We start from the raw sequence: 18,165 nt of genomic DNA, 5'->3' as shown, positions 1-18,165 counted from the left end.
AGATTCTAATTGCATGCTCGTATTCGAACTGATAATGATTTGTGAAGCCAAAAATTGTAAAGAAAACTGAGTAATTATTTAAAATGGAGTATACTAGTTTAAAATAGTTAAAAACCCACTAATAATAGTTGTTCGTAATGCACCGTGAAAAACAACAGTTCCTGATAATCTTTCATTTTAATCACCCTATTTTCATATTATATAAGCAAATATTTAGCTAAAATCAATAGTAAAACTTCAAATAAGTGCTATTATATTAAGTGCTCTTTGGGTTTTTTTGTTAAAAGCCTTGACAGATTAAGATCAAAGAATTTTTTTAAAAAATTCAATTCGGAAACTCTTTCACTCATTGTTGATATAATTTGGAAATCTAATCCGTACATTATTCGCATAATCTAAGTTCACAGGATACCGTGATTTGACTCAAATGGTTTAAAATGAACCGTTTAACCTGTGGTTATAGTTGTGAGGTTTAAATATTTGAATGTAAATGATTGCTAGAAAAAATTGCTATCCGGAAAAATGTGGATCGATTTTGCATTATTCATTTTATCCAGGATGATAAAACAGAATGAGGAGAGGGTGATCCGCCGACTGGCATCCCAACTTGAATCTAACCCTGGAGATCTACAGCACAAGATAGGCAGACAACTCAAAAGTAGTGAACGTAGGATGAAAAAGGTTGGTTAAATTCAATGAAGTTTTAGGTCTAAGAATTCACAAAAAATACTTTACTCAAGTGAAGAAATTTTTAGAACATTGGTTTTATGAGGAAATAGCCTTTTCTTTTCTACAGATAATCAAGAAATCTTGTTAATGAAAAACGTCACAGCCTAATGGAGTCTTTCATTGAACTATAAATATGGAAACGACAGCATTCTGTCTACTATTGCTGGCAGATACCCACAGCGCAACAATATTTCTAGAAAAATTTTCCTGAAAGATGCTAAAACAGGTGTAAAAGTTGTAATGGAACAAGGCGGCTCAGCAATGTGCGATGGCACATAAGGTTCCGACCCCGCCTATCCACAATTTTGGCATAATTGTCTACCAAATGAGGAACAGATAGAAAACACAAAAATTATTTTTTGGGAACCACAAAAAACCCAAAAAAGCCCAAGTACTTTTCAAAAAAATTGTGTATGAACGATAAAATAGCCGCAAAAGCAAATAACTCAGTGCAGTAAAAATTGAAGCATTAAATTGCTGTGATGTGAAGAAAGCGAGTCAATACGAACAGCAAAGTCAAACCACATTAACAACAAACATTAATTACATCAAAAACTTTTTGTCCGTTTTAAAAAACAAAATTCAATAACAAAGTCAAGATACCGTCAGATGAATCTCAAACTAAACAAAATAACTTATAAATCACCAGGAAAGATATGGACCAGTCCATAAAAAAGTTTGGTAACAATTAGACAAAAAAAGAACAAAAACAGTAAAGTTAAAAAATTCGCTTTTTTTAAAACAATTAACTTCAAAGTAATTGAAACCATTTGAAATCAAGTAAAATATCCCACAGGCATACGATTACCAGTGTTTCTATAGTAGGGCATAAGGACCTGTCCTTATTTTTTTCTTTAAGAGGCTAAAAAGAACAACAAAAAACAACAAACAAAAATTCAATTAAAACTTGCCAGAAAACGCTGTCAAGACCGTCAACCAATATTTCGGCCCTCAAAATATATTCGTTTGCGCCTTCTTCAAAAACTGATAATGTAGTATTTGCCATTTATTAGTGAGACGAGGTAACAAGCAGACAAAAAAGAGAAAAGGGCAAAAGTATGTAATAATTTTGATTTTTTTTTCGAAAGAAAATTATATCCAAAGTCATGAAAAACATTAATTACAAAATGAAATTTTTAAAAAGGGTCGTTTAATCATCCAAACGAACTCTTTGAGACCTGAAATTATCCAGAATAATTCTTGCCTCTACAAAAAGAACGTCAAACATGACAAAAATCAAATTAATTTACATTTTTTGTGAAAAACGGTTGTCGAAGTCAGTAAGGTCATAACTCATTCTTTAAGAAAAAGGATTTTGGGACATCAATCCGTTTGGACAACCTAACTTGACACTCATAATGTCATATTTGAACTGTAGTTAATGAGCGGTACCAAAAAGAAAAATAGAAAGAACAAACTTGCGAAGTTAAAATGTTTTTTGTTTTTAGTTTTGGAAAACGATTGTTTTCAAAGTCATGAAAGCCATCAGCTATCTACTAAAATCAGAATGTCGGCTTGTCTATTGTTCGACAAAAAGCCAGTGAAACCTATCACTATACAAGAGATCTCATACAACTGAAATGACCAAGTATAAATGACAGTTAAAGACAAAATTAAAAAATTGAATTACGTTCTTGAAGAAAGAAGTGTCGAGACCGTTAAAACGATAATCTATATCTTTAAAGATTTTAATATGTTCAATTGTGTTTCATTTTGAACGCTAATAACGTGATATGAGAACTGTCAGTAATGTTATAATGTGGCTAGAGAACGTGAAAAACTGGCAAATTTCTAAAAACAAAAAAATCTGAAATCTAGTAGTATCAATGCCAGAAAACAAAAACTTCAGGCTTAAAAACGCAATTGAGACCAAATTTCAAATCAGTAGAATGACGAAGCATTCCTTCTTTGCTGACACTAAGCTGCAAATTGACCAAATTAAGAAAAGAATGGAGGAAAAGTTCATTAACCCATTATTTATTTAAAAACCAATTATTTTTAAAAGTTAAAACGATCATAAACTTTCAAGTAAAAAACTAAATGCATTAGCTTGGAGCTGCTTAGGAAGCCAATTGGACCTATCACTCCTGAGCTTTCATTTCATATGTTCTGTTCTTTATTATCAAAAAAATGGTCTTTTTCTAAAAAAAAAGACCGACTGATTGCAATCCGAATTCTTTTTTGATTGTAAAAGTCCAAGATTGGCCTAAAACTAGCCCTGCTAATGCATATTGTCCGTTGGGAACTATTGATTGTCCGAATATTGTAGATATAGATAATTTGTTAGTTGAAAACTCAAAAAAGTTCTGCATTTTTGATAATAAACGAGTAAAGCTAGCAAAAAACTGCAAAGTTTTATAAGTTTTTAATTACAGAGCACTCTCATCGGAAGTAAGAATAGCCCCTTCGGAGTCTACAAAGATTGTATTAGTGATGTTTGGGCGTGTACTTCCTGCAAATTTAATCAAAGTGGACTAAAGAAACTTATTTCCTTCTGTTTTTGATTGAAAAGTTTGAAATATTTAGCCAGATTTTTTGACAAAAAAAAAATCAGACTAATGCACAAGGCTTGTTTGTCCTTAAAAATAAAGTCAACGACACTATTCTTAAAAATTTCAACAAATTTTAGCAAAATTGACGAAAAATTTGGCAAAAATTTCGGAAAATGTGAATAAAACAACGTGAATTCGCTCTACTTTTTTTTAGAAGTTTAAACCTCGATAACTCCCTGTAGAAAACGAAAATTTGAAAAATCTTTTTAATTCCATATTCTACGCTGGACGAGTTTTCTAATGATACTAGTCTCAACTCTCTACGATGAATATCGATCGGCGAAAATTGACTGAACAAAAAAACCCATTTGAGTATATAGTTCCTCCCCCCCCCCCCCCACTTAAGAGGGGTCGGAACAATTAGCTAGATGTACCTTTAATTCCTCCTTTCTAAGTTTTTGCTTGTTTGTTGTTGCTGTAGGTTGAGTACCACATAATGAGGCTGGAGCAGTTAGAGGAGCAGTACAAGTTAAAAGCACAGATGAGACTGGGAGCTCAGAAGGCCATCGAAAGCCTCAAAAACTCATCAGGTATGAATAGTAATATTTGCATAAACATTTATCACAAACCGGCTGAAACGCTTAATCTCATGGAAGAATTTGCTTGGTCATTATGATTGAATTGAAAATCTAAGATTTCCCGATTATCTAGAAATTAAGCTTAGATTTGAAGTTCTTTGTGCCAAATCAGGGAATTTATTCAATTTTTCGATTACCCTCAAGGTTTAAATCAAGTTTGTCCGAGGAAAAAGACAAAAATTAGAAGTCAAGATAAGATGTTCAAGGTGCAGCTATTCCCAGTTACATTATTCCAAGGTATTTCAAACCAAAACTGTGGAAAGTTTAAAAGTTTAAGTGCTGTCGTTTTATACATGGGAAAGATTCGTTAAGTTGTGTTTTGATTATGTCGACCTACACAGTTAAAAACTTCTTTATTGGTAATATTGGTGGTTCCCAAACAAAAAAAGCATCCTTCAAGCCTCGTCAAATAAAGACATTTTTTTAAAGCAACGACCAAGTAGCTTTCGTCGTTGTCGCTGTTTTCAAAACCTATGGCACAAGGACCCAGTTGATCTTCCGTTGTTACGTAGTAAATGAATGAATTTTAGCCAATCAGAATCGAGTATTTGAATTTGAATTTAAATGCGTACAAAACGTTCTAATATACGTAGAAAGGTCGGAAAAAGTTCATTTAACCTAATTTTAAGTAAATATAACCTTGATGTGTATCAATTAAGCTGGTTTTTGGCTGAAAATTATTAGGTTTTCTAGACAACTGTTGATTGAATATGAACTGATTTTGACGTCAATAACATCAGACAAAAAACCGGTAAAAGAGCATCAAAAAAACCTTGCCGTCTAAGTTCCACTTGAAGTCTTGATCGTTGCTTACACGTTGTTGCTTTATAAACTGAAATGAATTGACCTCCGAAAGACTGTTTTGCACCTCTATCATCCGTAATCAGGTAATTATCAGATAATGGAGGCAACTACGACGCGCTTTGATTGCATAAGGTCAAGGACCTTTGTCGAAGTCTGCTTGTCAGTTCATCATTAACGAGAAATTTGCGGATTATGAACGCGGTTTTAATGGAATATAGTTCTCTATTATCTGCATGAGGCCGATACTGAAAGCGGTAATGGCATATTGTGGTTAACATCTCAATGAGAATGTGCCAGGCTGAGGTAATCGTTTATGACGCAGACCATTTTTGAGCGCACATAGGAGGTACGGTGCGTTAAAAAATACAGGCGAGGAATTTTCTTAACGAGAAACATAAACGCACCAGTTTTTTACGGTCGAGCCAAAGCCTCCCCCTTGATTCGCGAGTTACGGCTGGATTGCCTTTTGATTTTTTGAAGTTTACTAATTTACTAGCCCTCCTGTTGTAGTATATTGTTTTTGCTGCTGTATGTTTGTGTGTAACTGTATGATTGGTAGTTGGTTTGTTCCTTTTGCTTTCTAGGGTGTGACCTAAGTTTATTCTCGAGTTACGGCTGGATTGTTTCTTGACTTCTCCAACGGTCAAAATCTATAAATACACGTTTGTAGTTTATTTAATTTATCTGTAGCTTGTTTAATATTGTTAGCATGCTGATTGGTTGTTTTGGTTTGGGTATTGCTGGGGTGTGACTTAAGTTTATTCTGGAGTTACGGCTAGTAAATTTTTAGACCTTTTCATCCTTTTAGTGTACTATTGCATTGCCTCTAATTCATTTGTTGTTATATTAAGCCCCATATTGATTTATGCTAGCTTGTCTTGCAGTAGCTTCTCTCCTTCTTCCTAGGGTGTGACTTAAGTTTGTTCAGGAGTTACGGCTAGTTTGTTTGGTTGAGTTTTTGCTTTGGTCTGCTAACATAGTTTTTTCCAACCTCCTCGCTCATTTCCCGCCCGTTCTTTCGCCACCGTCCAGTTTTCGTTGCGTTACGCATTTCTCGCTCGACTTCCCGTCTGTTTCGTTTCCGTTCCGTCGCGCACTACTCGCTCGAATTCTTGTCTGTCCCGTTTCCGTTGCATCGCGCGTTAATCGCTCGACATCCAGTCTGTCACGTTTCCGTTTCGCCGCGCGTTGCTCGCTCGACTACGTTTGTCCTTCGTCTCCTGCCGCGTTGAGCGCATAGCTTTCAGCGCTCCACTTCTGTTTTGTCGGGCACTGTGCTCGACGATCTTTTCTGCTCTTAGGGCGGTTTTTTTTACAAACTGTCTCAGTGTACTGTGTTTGGTGTCTTTTGCGTTGGGTTTGTTTTGCGTAGATTTGGTTTGTTTGGAGTGTGCATATAAATATAACCATGTGCGGTGGTATTTCTGCTGGGTTTTGGAAAAAAAACTTCGTGATGTATAAAAGTCTTGATCAAAAAGTTGTACGCCGCCAGGTCAAAGCGTGAAGCTGAATTGCCTGCTATACATGAAGATATCCTTCATTGTATAAATAGTCAAAGTAGGCGAGTGAAACTTGAACGCCTAGTAACAAACTGCAACGAAACCTTTATGACTGTTGTAGACAAAAATAAGACCCTGATTGCACTTGCTGGAAAAACGGAGGATCCAAGTGCACTTGTTCCTTCATAAAAGTCTTATTTGGAAGCAATGCCAACAAAGAACTACAAGATCCTCACTTAAGCACAAAACAACATCAACTGTGCTGATGATAAAGTGAGTGAACTTCAGGAACCGAGGGCTTCTTTTCGTTCTAGAAATCCCTCAAAGATGGCCTCGTCAAAAACATCTAGTCAGCGTAAACATGATTATGTAATCGCTAAAATGAAGCGCGAAGAAATTGCAAAACAAAATGAGGCAGCCATCCGCTTCGCTAAACAGAAAAAACAAATGGATTTAGATGAACTGGAGGAAAGCAACAGGAAACGGTTGGCAGAGGCAACTCTACAAGAATTTGAATTGTTGGACGACGTTTCTAAAGGTAGTCACTCTGAAACAACTGCTTAGTGCTGGGAGCTCAATGAGAAGTGAAAAGGCCGTCCAAGACTGGATCAACACCTCACTTGCTTTAAGTTTTAACAAAGAGGATAAAACTGGTGAACCAGAGGTTACGAATGACTTTCCAGAATGCCCTAGACGCAACAACAGTGAAACAGTGGAACATCACAACACTGAAATTTTGAGGCACTCTGTTCCTTAAAATTGTAGAGGCAATTACTCTTTAAGCAATTAGACCTTGCAGCAACTCACCCTTATTATACCCCACCTGAGAATTTTTTGGCTGCTGCTAACACACAGGCGTTGTGCCAGGCGCACCTACGGGCGCATATGAGTCAAACAGGCCAACAAGGAACGGCGCATCCGAGCATAACTAACCAAGGAACCGCTGATTGTCACCCGCCTTCTGTACAAGTCCCAGGGGCTTCTTCACTGCCCAATCAACAGCCCGTTTTACCACAGTCGTTCGCTTAGCAAATTAATCAAAAATTTTTTGTCCGAGTTTTTTTCAACACGCACAATTTCAAATTTCACAATTTAGGGGACCTGAAACGTCAAGTCTGCCTGAGAACAATTTGACCCAGCGTATATGCTGCCGACAACAAATTATTTTTGTTCCGTGAGCCCCAAACGCCACTCTTCCCCCTTTTCCGAAAACAAATAATCCAGCCCCCTTAACAAATGTTCCTGTGAACCCAAGCTCCCCACCAAGTCCAAACACTCAACAGCACAACTTCGAACCTACTCGTCCTAATGCCCTTCCCATCCCGAACCCAGTATTTGCACCTATCCTCTCGGATCCCATCCCACACACGCCTTTGATCACTCAGTCTCCCGTTCACAACACTTTTCAAAATGATACTAACCAAGTACACAAAGTCGTACGTTCCGTTGCTCCTCCTGTTCCAAATATTCCCAATATCCCTCTTGACCAACATTTCGGGCCGAATATGAGTCATTGGCGTTTTCCAAAGCACAGACCGTCAAAAGTCAACCAAGACAATTCCACAGTGAATAGTGTCTCTCCAAATATACAGGCACATATCGCACCCTCAGGCACTAATGTTCTACTACGAATATATCAAAATTCACCCTTTTGATTGATATGCAATCACCATCAGGCGCACAACAGGAAAACCTGGTCGCAACTACTAGTAATGTGGTACCTTGTCTAGCCACTCCGGTTTTTTAGCCAAAAATATTTTTATGTTGGGCCCACTCCGTTGAGTTGGAGTGGTCTGCAGGTGTCTGCACCTGCCCCTCCAATACCGGACAATGCGTCATTGATTAGGGAATTAGCTGATGCGATATAGTAAGAAAAACGACCCTCTGCCCGAGTGGAAACTTGCACAATTTAATAGCAACCCATTACAGTGGCATCAGTGGTATGGTCAATTCAAAAGCTCGATTGACTCGCAGTCCCTCACTGATGACGTTAATTTGACGTACCGTAAAACACTCGTCACCTGTAAAGCAAAGATTGCAATCGTCGAGTTTGCTTACTGTGGTTTAATGTAATATGATTCACTAAGGACTTTAGAACGTAATTTTGGCTGGCCAGAAGCAGTCGTAATTGCACACTCAGATAAACTGACATATGATGCTGACTTGAAGAGCGCTTCCTTACTTAACCAAGCAGTACAGAAGTTACCACCAAACATGAAAGAGTCATGGTCGGTCTTTACGGTTAAAAAGCACTGGGTTAAACTCACCCTCCTCGACTTCAACGACAGGCCTAAAGAGAAGGCTGAAGCCCACTATCTTATGATACATAGCGCAACCACGGCAAAATCTGATGAAAACAGCACTTTAGTAACCAACACCAAAACAGCCTCAAAAATGTTTGCAGCAAATTTACAACAAGGGCAATCAGAGAAGAAAATTCCATTTTCTTCAGTAAACACTTACTCTCGCTGCATTGTACGCAAAGGTAACTACCGGCTATGGGAGTGTCGAGTTTTCAAGGAAAAGACTACAATCTAGAGAGCTAAGTTGGTGGCAGATAACAAACTTTGCATTTCGTGCTTACGGGACAAGCACACATTCCGCCAGTGCCCTCAACCAAGAAAGAGCCGAGCAAAAGGGTGTAATAGTTCGCATAACACACTACTGCTTGGAGCAGATAGCGTTTTCCCAGCAAAAAAGTCAACAAATCCCAATAATATCCAGTCTTCTGGCAACACAGGTCAAAGTAAAGCAACTACTAGTCAACAGCCGTTTAACAAGACCACAACGATGTCATCAGTTACTGACGTTAAGGGGCTCCTTCAGGTGACTGAATTGCAGTTGGTCAGTTCGTCCGCTTTAGATACCAGGGCTCTAGATTTGTGTGATACCGCCTGCAGTTACTTTTGGGTGGCCGGTAGTCTCGTATATAGACTCGGTTTGCACGGTAAAGCACTAAAGCTGACTGCCAAGGGTAATAATACCGAAGAAGTAGTTGACACTATGATTGTTGAAAATACTATGAAGACAAGAGAACATCAGGATTTCGAACCACTTACCATCAACCCTTTCGTTAAGGAGAGTCTGAAGGTCAGCTCAGATATAATGATAAATGTACAGGCCCTGCAAGAGACTTATCCACACTTAGCAGTCCTTGATCCCGTAACATATATCTATAAAGACATTGGGATGATACTCGGTCAAGATGTCTATGATGCCATCCGCCCATTAGAATACTTCTCTGCCAATGAGAAGCGTAAACCCGTTGCCCTACGCTTACCCATAGGCTGGGTTTTAAGCGGTCTGTTACCATCAAGTTCGTGTTTAACCTCAACGTGCTTTAAAGTGATATCGAACATGACAATGAGTAAGCAAGTCAAGTTAAGTCATGGTACGACATTGAATTATTTGGGATAAGCAAGCAGGTCGACCCACGATCTGCAGCAGACACAAGGACTCACGAAATCCGTGAAAGTACCACTATTCACAATGGCCTGAGATACGATGTCGGAATGCTGTGGGCAGCAGATAACACAAAGCTCGCAAATAATTACTTCTCTTCCCTTGTGCAGCTAAAGTCTCTCGAGAAACGATTGGCCAAGGATGAAGAACTTAGGGAGAAGTATACTAGTACAATCAAGGAAGATCGAATTAAGGGGTATGTCATTGAGGTTCCGGAGGCTCACAAGGTTGAGAACCGGTCCGATAAAGAGTGGTATCTACCCCACCATCCGGTTTTAAACCCGAACAAATCGAATAAGGTGCTTAGGGTGTTCAGTGGAGCAGCAAAATTTCATGGTGACTCAATGACTAAATCCTCGTTCACTGGACCTGATCTGCTCCAAAACCTTACTCACGTACTTCTTCGCTTCCGGCAACATCCATATGCCGTCTCTGCCGACATCGAGGGAATGAGGGAATGTTTCTACAGGTTGGTGTATTACCATCAGACCAACCATCAATTCGCTTTCTGTGGCGGGCGGACCCCATTACTAACGTTGTAGTGTATCAATAAAAGCGCCATATATTCGGGGCTAAAGACTCGCCCACATGCGCCAAATATGCATTACAAAGCACTGCGAGAGAGAACGCAAAGTTTTACCCCAAAGCTGCAAAAGCCGTCCTTGAAAACCTTTACATGGACAATTACCTTGACTCAGTGGAGTCTCCTGAGAAAGCCATCAATAGATCGAATGAATTGGTACTTGTTCTCCGTCTCGGTGGGCTTAAGCTTACAAAGTTTGTAACCAATTTGCCAAATCTGGCTGGTTGAATTGCTGTTACTCTTCAATCTACTGAACGCAAGTTTATTGCTTCATCTTAGGAGGATTCAACGCACGTGCTTGGGCTAAAGTGGGACTACACTAATGACACTTAAGTTGTGAGTAGGGGTACAGGTGCGCTATCACAAAGTCACTCACTCAGCGCTTGGTCCTAAGTCTGGTCTCGAAAGTCTTTGACCCTATTGGTCTTGTCGCACCGTTTACTGTTGGGGCTTGACTGCTCTTAAGACATCTGGCGTGTCACAGGAAAAAATTGAGAGGATGAGCTCCCGCAAGACAAAGTTCAAAGATTTTTGGTTTGAAGAGCGGACTAACCAAAGCTTGAAAACATCAAAATTTCTCGAAATTAATTTACTGGACCCTTTGATAATGTAGAATTGCATATGTTTGATGACAGTTCCCAGAAAATTTTTAGTGCAGTCGCATTTCTTCGAGCCGAGTAACAACTCCTACGGGCAAGGTAAAAACACAGCTTCCGTTTGTAGTGGGGAAGTTCGCGTGGCGCCAATGAAAGTAATGACTGTCCCAAAATTGGAATTGAAAGCAGCTCTACTTGCCACTCGGCTGATGAACTGAATTATTCAGGCACTTACTGTAACTGTTACCCGATATTCATATGGACAAACAGCGCGAACGTTCTTCATTGGATAAACTCTAATGAAAAGCAACCAATCTTTTTTGCAAACCGCTTTGTGAAATTTTGGGTTATACCAGCGTTGACCAGTGAAACCATGTCACAACTAAGGATAATCCCGCTGACGCTGGCACGCGTGAAATGTCCGCTGAAGTTTTGCAACTGTGCAGTTGGGTCAAAGGCCAACATTTCTTAACTAATTTACGTTTCCCATTTGTACCGCACAAAGACGTCCTTAATAACATCACAATTGGCGTCAACCAAGCAGTCACAATAGAAGACACTGTATCTCTGGCTACATCTGTCAAAAAACGGACAACTCCCGTTCCTTCAATATTTCTGTTTGATAAGTTTAGTTCTTATCAAAAGTACTTGCGCATTGCCGCATACGTTCTCCGGCTTTTGCCGAAGCATGCCGGCTAACATAACCTCGACGGTAGCATTACTGACCCTAATGAGCTTGACGAAGCCCAGCGCCATCTACAGTAATTGGTGCAAGGAGAGTCTTTTGAAACCGAAAGAAGAGATCTTCTTGACAAAAAATCTGTTGAACGGAGCAGCCGAATTGCTCCGGATTCACTGTTCCTTAGTCCAAATGGACTAATCCAATCCTCGGGCCGCATCAAGCGGTTAACGGAAGTTGCGTTTAACTTAAACTGCCCAATCGTTTTAGAAGCACGTCTTCTGTTTTTAAAACTGTTCCTTGACCACACCCACGTAAAGCATTATCACCAAGGTGTTGAACATCTAAGATCAATTCTGCCGGAACACTATACAGTACCGAAACTAAGATCATCTTTGCGTTCCATCAAAGCAAACTGCCTATGATGCCGAGAATTCCATGCTGTAACTATGCAACCAATCATTTCTGACTTACCCAAGGAGAGACTTGCTTGCCAGTGTCCTCTCTTCACGAACACCGATGTTGACTACTTTGGGCCGTTCTATGTTTTTGTCTGCCGCACTAATGAGAAATTTTGGGGCTTCCTCTTCACCTGTCTCACTACTCGCGCTGTCCAGATAGTTACATCCATGGACACCAGTTCTTGTGTTATGAGAGTTGAGCGGTTTGTGTCACGTAGGGTTACACCTGCCATGATTTGGTCGGAAAATGGCACTAACTTTATTGGCGCGGAGAAAGAACTCCGAGAAGAGGTCGAAAAGTGGAACATTCTCAATATTGCAGTTGAGATCGCTCACAAAGGTATAATGCGGAGGTTCAATCCACCAAGCGTAGCACATCAGGGTGGTATCTGGGAGAGGTTGGTACGCAGCTTCAAGCGCGTGTTGTATACTATTCTTGGCATTCGTCGCCTCACGGATGAGGTGCTGCATACTACCTTTTGTCTCGTGGAGAATGCTCCCAATTCGCGTCTTTTAACACCCGTAAGCGCTGATCCGTGCGATTTGAACGCTTTAACGCCCAACCACTTTCTTTTAGGAGTATACTCTTCCGGTGTTCCGTCTCTTGTCGGCAATAATGAATTTGATCATCGTAAACGTTACGCCCGTGCGCAGTCGTACGCTAATGCGATCTGGTCCCGTTGGATCAGAAAGCACGTACCGACGCCGAACCGACGCTCTATGTGGCAGACGCCTGCCGAGCAACACCTTAAGACCGGTGACTTGGTTTGGATAGTTGAAGAAACCAACCCTAGGAGTTACTACCCTATCGCTCGGATTGTGGAACTCCGTTGCGACTCCGATGTCGCCCGCTCCGCCGTTTTACGTAAGTCAACCGGTTCACTCCTTCGCCCGCTCGTAAAACTTGTACCAGTTTTCCCAACATCTTCTGCCGGGCCAGAGGATGTTAAGTAGTAAATGAATGAAAATTAACCAATCAGATTCGAGTATTTGAAGTTGAATTTAAATGCGCATAAAACTTTCAAATATACGTAGAGCGTTCCGAAAAAGTTCAATTAACCTAATTTTAAGTAAATATAACCACGATATGTATCGATAAAGCTGGTTTTCGGCTTAAGATTTTTAGGTTATCTAGACAATTGTTGGACAATTACGAACCTACTTTGACGTCAATAACATCAGACAAAAAAACCGGTAAAAGAGCATCAAAAAAACCTTGCCGTCTAAGTTCCACTTGAAGTCTTGATCGTTGCTTACACGTTGTTGCTTTATAAAGTGAAATGAATTGACCACCGAAAGACTGTTTTGCACCTCTATCATCCGTAATCAGGTAATTATCAGATAATGGAGGCGACTACAACGCGCTTTGATTGCATGGTCGAGGACCTTTGTCGAAGTCTGCTTGTCAGTTCATCATTAACGAGATATTTGCGGATTATGAACGCAGTTTTAATTGATTATAGTTTTCTATTATCTGCATGAGGCCGATAATGAAAGCGGTAATGGCATGCGCCATATTGTGGTTAACACCTCAAAGAAAATGTGCCAGGTTGAGGTAATCGTTTATGACGCAGACCATTTTTGAGCGCACACAGGCGAGACACCATAGGCGAGACAAAAACTGCCCCATAGACTGCCCCACGTGGGTTTAAAATCCACAAAACTTATAAGTCTAGAAGACAAAAGTTTAGTTTTTGGCTGATTTTACCTCAGCAACGAGAAAAAGGGTTGTTTGGTGCGCAAATGTAGGCCCTAATCAAACACAGGTTAAAGTTTACGCTCCTCTATGAATGTTATTTAACTATTGCCCTTTGTGTCGTAAAAATTCTCAAATGCAGGTAGAAAAGTAGTCGTCGCTTAATCATTAAAAAAGTTAAAAGTTTCAAGAGAAAAAGATGAAAGTGCTAAAAAATTTTTTTCAAAATAATAATGCAAAAAATTAAAGTTGATTAAGTTATATCTGATGTTGGTTGCTTTTAAGCCATCCAGAAACGGATATCCGTTGTTGAACGACATTTTGTCTGATCATGGCTGATTAATCTCCGAGTGCGTCAGATCGTGATCAATTGTGAACTTGGCAAGAACGAGGATATCATGGAAACACTAAGCAAAAAGGATAATATTCTCTAATTTGGCTGATCATTATGTGATCGACAATATAAAAAATTGTTGCGTACTTATTTTGGACAAAAAGTTTTGGCGCCGTCTTCTTTTTTTCTTGAAACAGTTACCTTTTTAATTTAAAAAAATGACGGCTAATTTTTTTCTCCCGGTTTTTGAGTATAGTATATGACTAAAAATGGATTCTTCTGACTACGGTTGATATTGAGCGAAGAAGTCAACTTGGTTAGCTTTGGGATAGCCTATTTATTCGTCCTAATATTTCTTGAAGAGGTTTTTTAGTGTCAATAGGTTCACAAAATTTGATTTCACTACATCTTCAAAAATGAGCAATTGACAATTAAATTGATCAGTCTTAACTTTCTGAGAAATTGGAGTATTGGTGAACTTCCAATTGAGAATAAATTGGCAAGAGCAATTATAAACAAATTAGAAGTTGGAAAAACGTTTCGTGACATGAAAGTCAGTCTTCTTAAAATAAAAAAAACTAAGAGTAAGGAAACTGAACAAAAACAAAATGATTTTGGATTTCAATTAGGTTTACATTTAATGCATGCTTTTCAGTGGAGCTGTTCAGCAACTTCTGAACAAAAAAAACATTTTCACTGCCCCGTGTGGAAAAATGCTACATGAATAACTTTATTTATCCTCTTAACAATATTGCCATCTTAGCATTCAACTTAAATGCCAAAAGCAAAATGATTTATAAAAGTCAAGACTGCTGCACAGTAAAATAAATAAATAAAATGGGACAAAATTCTTTTTAAAACTTTATTGACAAACGTTTTGTTAATGAAACCTCAAAAAACCTTGAAGAAAAGATTCCAGTGAATAGCCAGCGGTTTCTTATATTCCCATGAATAACCAGTTTTGTATATTCCAATGAATAACCGGCTCATTTTCTTGCAGAATTTATATGAAAATCATTTTCAATGAAAAAACGCTAGGAACTTTTGATATTTTTCAAGTTTGAACGTGTTCAAAAGAAGTTTCTTGATATATGGCCTCAAGGAGGAAAATGGGCCTCCTTCACTAATTGTGTTTTCACTTTCTGAAAACACAAATAATTTGGAGAAAAATTGCGGCTACGGATAAATTGTTCAAAAAGTTTGATTAACGAAAAAAAAAACGGTTATTGCTACTCATCTACTTTGAGAGTAAATCTTGTTTTGGTTTTTACAAATCAAATAGCAATCATTGAAAAGTATTTTGATATTATTTGGGCTAAAAATTGAACTGCAAGAAAAAATAAATCATAAATACTGACCAATTTATCCAATAAAGTGATGAAGATAATACTCATGAATTATTTTCTAGTAACATTAACCGGATAATTAAACAACGGAACTCAGCTAAGCATTTAACACTTTATTCCAAAAATATTTATACATTCCAAAAAAATATTTATTCCATTTAACACAAAATATTTATTCCAGAAAATAATATGAAAAATAGTAGGGCGTTTATAATGAAGGTAAAACTGAGCGGAAGTGTAAAGTCGCACAATTCAGTCGGAGATGTGGTCAATAATTATACTTGTTTCTGATTTCACGATGCTATAAGAAACTCATTGAGATCCCTGCTATTTCAGTTCTCAACCTGGCTCTGTAGAAATGTAGCTAATGAGATAAAATTTGATAAAACTATGTCATGTGATTAAAATTTTCGTCAAATGGCTTTTTTCAAACTGATTTTTAACAGCAAAGAAAAAGACCTGAATTTAATTGTAAATGAGACACAAAGATTATCATGATATCACATAGTGGCATAAAACATTTTACAACGGACGGTAATCGGGAACAGTAATGAGAGTAAGTTTCATTAACGAAAACTCAATTTACATTGGAGCGGCACAAATAAAATAATATAAATTATTTGGGTCACACAATAAGGATCTAAGACAAACAAATCCAACAAACTTGACCAAAGTGGAAATATAAATCGTTTCTCATTGGCAAAAAGGTCAAATTGTAATTATAGGAGAACAAGGAGGCTCGAAAATGTGCGTATGCACATAATGTTCCGACCCCCCTCATCCACATTCTTGATTTAATTGGCTACCAAAAAATGAAGAGATAGAAAACTTTCAAAAACACATCGTTCAATATACAACCATTAAAATACAATAATTTCACGTTAGAGGGCTGATCAAAGTTGTTGATAACAGGACTACTAGAAGGTACAATAATAAAATTCAAACAACAAACATTATTTACGAACAAAATTCGATGTCTATAATAGAAAAAATTATAACAAAATCAAACTCTCATCAGATAAAAACCAAAAAAAAACCAAAAACCAAAACAAAAGCGAAGTTCAAAAATACTTTTCCATTTTTTAAAACAATTAATTTCACAGTTATTTATGTCATTAGATATCAACTGAAACCGGTTAAAATGTTCATTTATATCTAAAAAGGATGCAAATAAGACATGTCTTTATCCACAATTTGACTGCACAAAATTTCAAAGCCAATAAAATCAACGAAAATCTCGTAGTAACGGTAGTTACAAAGACAAGAAGCAAATGTTTGAAAGCTAAAACCGTTATAACGAATAAGTTATAGCCCACTGGAAAGGGGTTGTGACCTGTTTTTACAGAGACTGAGCTACAAATCGACAGAAAAACTATTTAAAAAAAGACGAAGCTCAAAAACTCAATTTTTTTTAAAAACATATTTTCAAAAGCCATAGCAGACTTAAAACTACAACAAAAAGCGATGGATTAAGTTTCAACAACTCAGCGAGCCAACTGAGTCTGTTTTTAATGAGACTAAGTCACGAGCCCACAAAGAAAAGATTACATAAAGAAGCCGAAACTTCAAACAATTTTACGACATGACATCGTTCAAGGCTGTATAAAAATAAGATGCTAGCTGAAAGAACTGTAAATCATCACTTTACTTTAATTTTAACAACAACGAGCCTTCCTTATAAAAGGACTACTTAGATATGACAACAGAAAAATACCAAAAAATTGAACCGGACAGAAATCTGGACAAAATTTTTTGAAACTAAATGGTCACAGCAATCAGTCACAACGTATGAACAAGAGCGAAAAAGCGTTTGAATCAAACAAAGTAACTGGGACATCCAATGAATGAGACTGAGTAAAATGGTGACAAAAATAAAAGCAAAATGAGATAGATAAAAAAACTTGTTTTATATTAATTTAAAAGTCTTTAAGAGAAACAGCTATAAACTGTTATTGGCGCACATTAACGGAAAAAAGACAAACATAGGCAAAATAAAAAAAAATTAAGGTTTTGTGAGATAAATGTGTCGCAGCCCAAAAAGCATAAACTATTCAACAAAAACATTTAACATATCCAGATACGCCTTTTTCGAACATTCTGCATTTTCTCTAAAATGCCTTTGTTTAATTGGACTTGTGAATGATGTGATAAATCGACAAGGAAACAAAATGAACTCATAAAATATGCAATTTTGAAATAAATTATGCAAAAAAAAGAAAAACTGAAAACGCGTTGTCCCAAAATAGAGAAACTATTAATTGATCATGAATCGTTACCGACATAAACCTAGAAATCACAAGAAGTCAGTTTCCGCCTGTTTTTACTGAGACTACGCCCGAATTTGAAAGAAATGACATAAAATAGTGGCAAAGTTTAAAAGTTCACCAATATTTTCTCAAAACAATTGTACTGAAAGTCATAACAGACATCAGATAACAACAGAAAAAAATGACTATGTTCTTTTATACTATCTAAAAGCTTATTGGATTGTTGATTGGGGACACTTAGTCCTTGGGCTAGAAAACGTATAAGAAATGAAAGCAAAATGAAAGAAGTCCATAAAAATTTTACGAAAAACAATTTGTCAGAGCCATGAAAACCATGAGCTTAAGTCTGAAACCATCTCGTTGGGTCTCATTTATTTTAAATAGTATTTGTCAAAAAGTGAGCCATGATTTTAATTTCTCGTCCGTATTTTACATAAAAAACCTTTCCATAGCTGAATTATTTAGAAAAAAAAGGTCGCGCGCCATTAAAATCTAAAAAAATATTTGTTGTAAGGATTCATAGTGAGATCAAGATCAGCCCAGATGTTGCTGCGCGTCAGAACAATAACTCAAATAATG

At 37.7% G+C, this 18,165-nt stretch overlaps 1 protein-coding gene across 1 annotated transcript in view; it reads left to right on the top strand.

Moving 5' to 3' along the window:
• The window catches only part of LOC142349112 (uncharacterized), a 42,671-nt gene that overhangs the window by 4,128 nt on the left and 20,378 nt on the right, over positions 1-18,165 (top strand). Inside the window, exons 3-4 of the mRNA XM_075400523.1 lie at positions 558-681; positions 3,703-3,811. Of these exons, the coding sequence (XP_075256638.1) occupies positions 558-681; positions 3,703-3,811 (233 nt within the window). The remainder of the gene's footprint in view (positions 1-557; positions 682-3,702; positions 3,812-18,165) is intronic.

This window comes from Convolutriloba macropyga, chromosome 11, assembly GCF_964194025.1.
Source record: "Convolutriloba macropyga chromosome 11, txConMacr16.3, whole genome shotgun sequence".
Lineage (NCBI taxonomy): Eukaryota > Metazoa > Xenacoelomorpha > Acoela > Convolutidae > Convolutriloba > Convolutriloba macropyga.
This window is presented reverse-complemented; position numbering and strand designations above follow the sequence as displayed.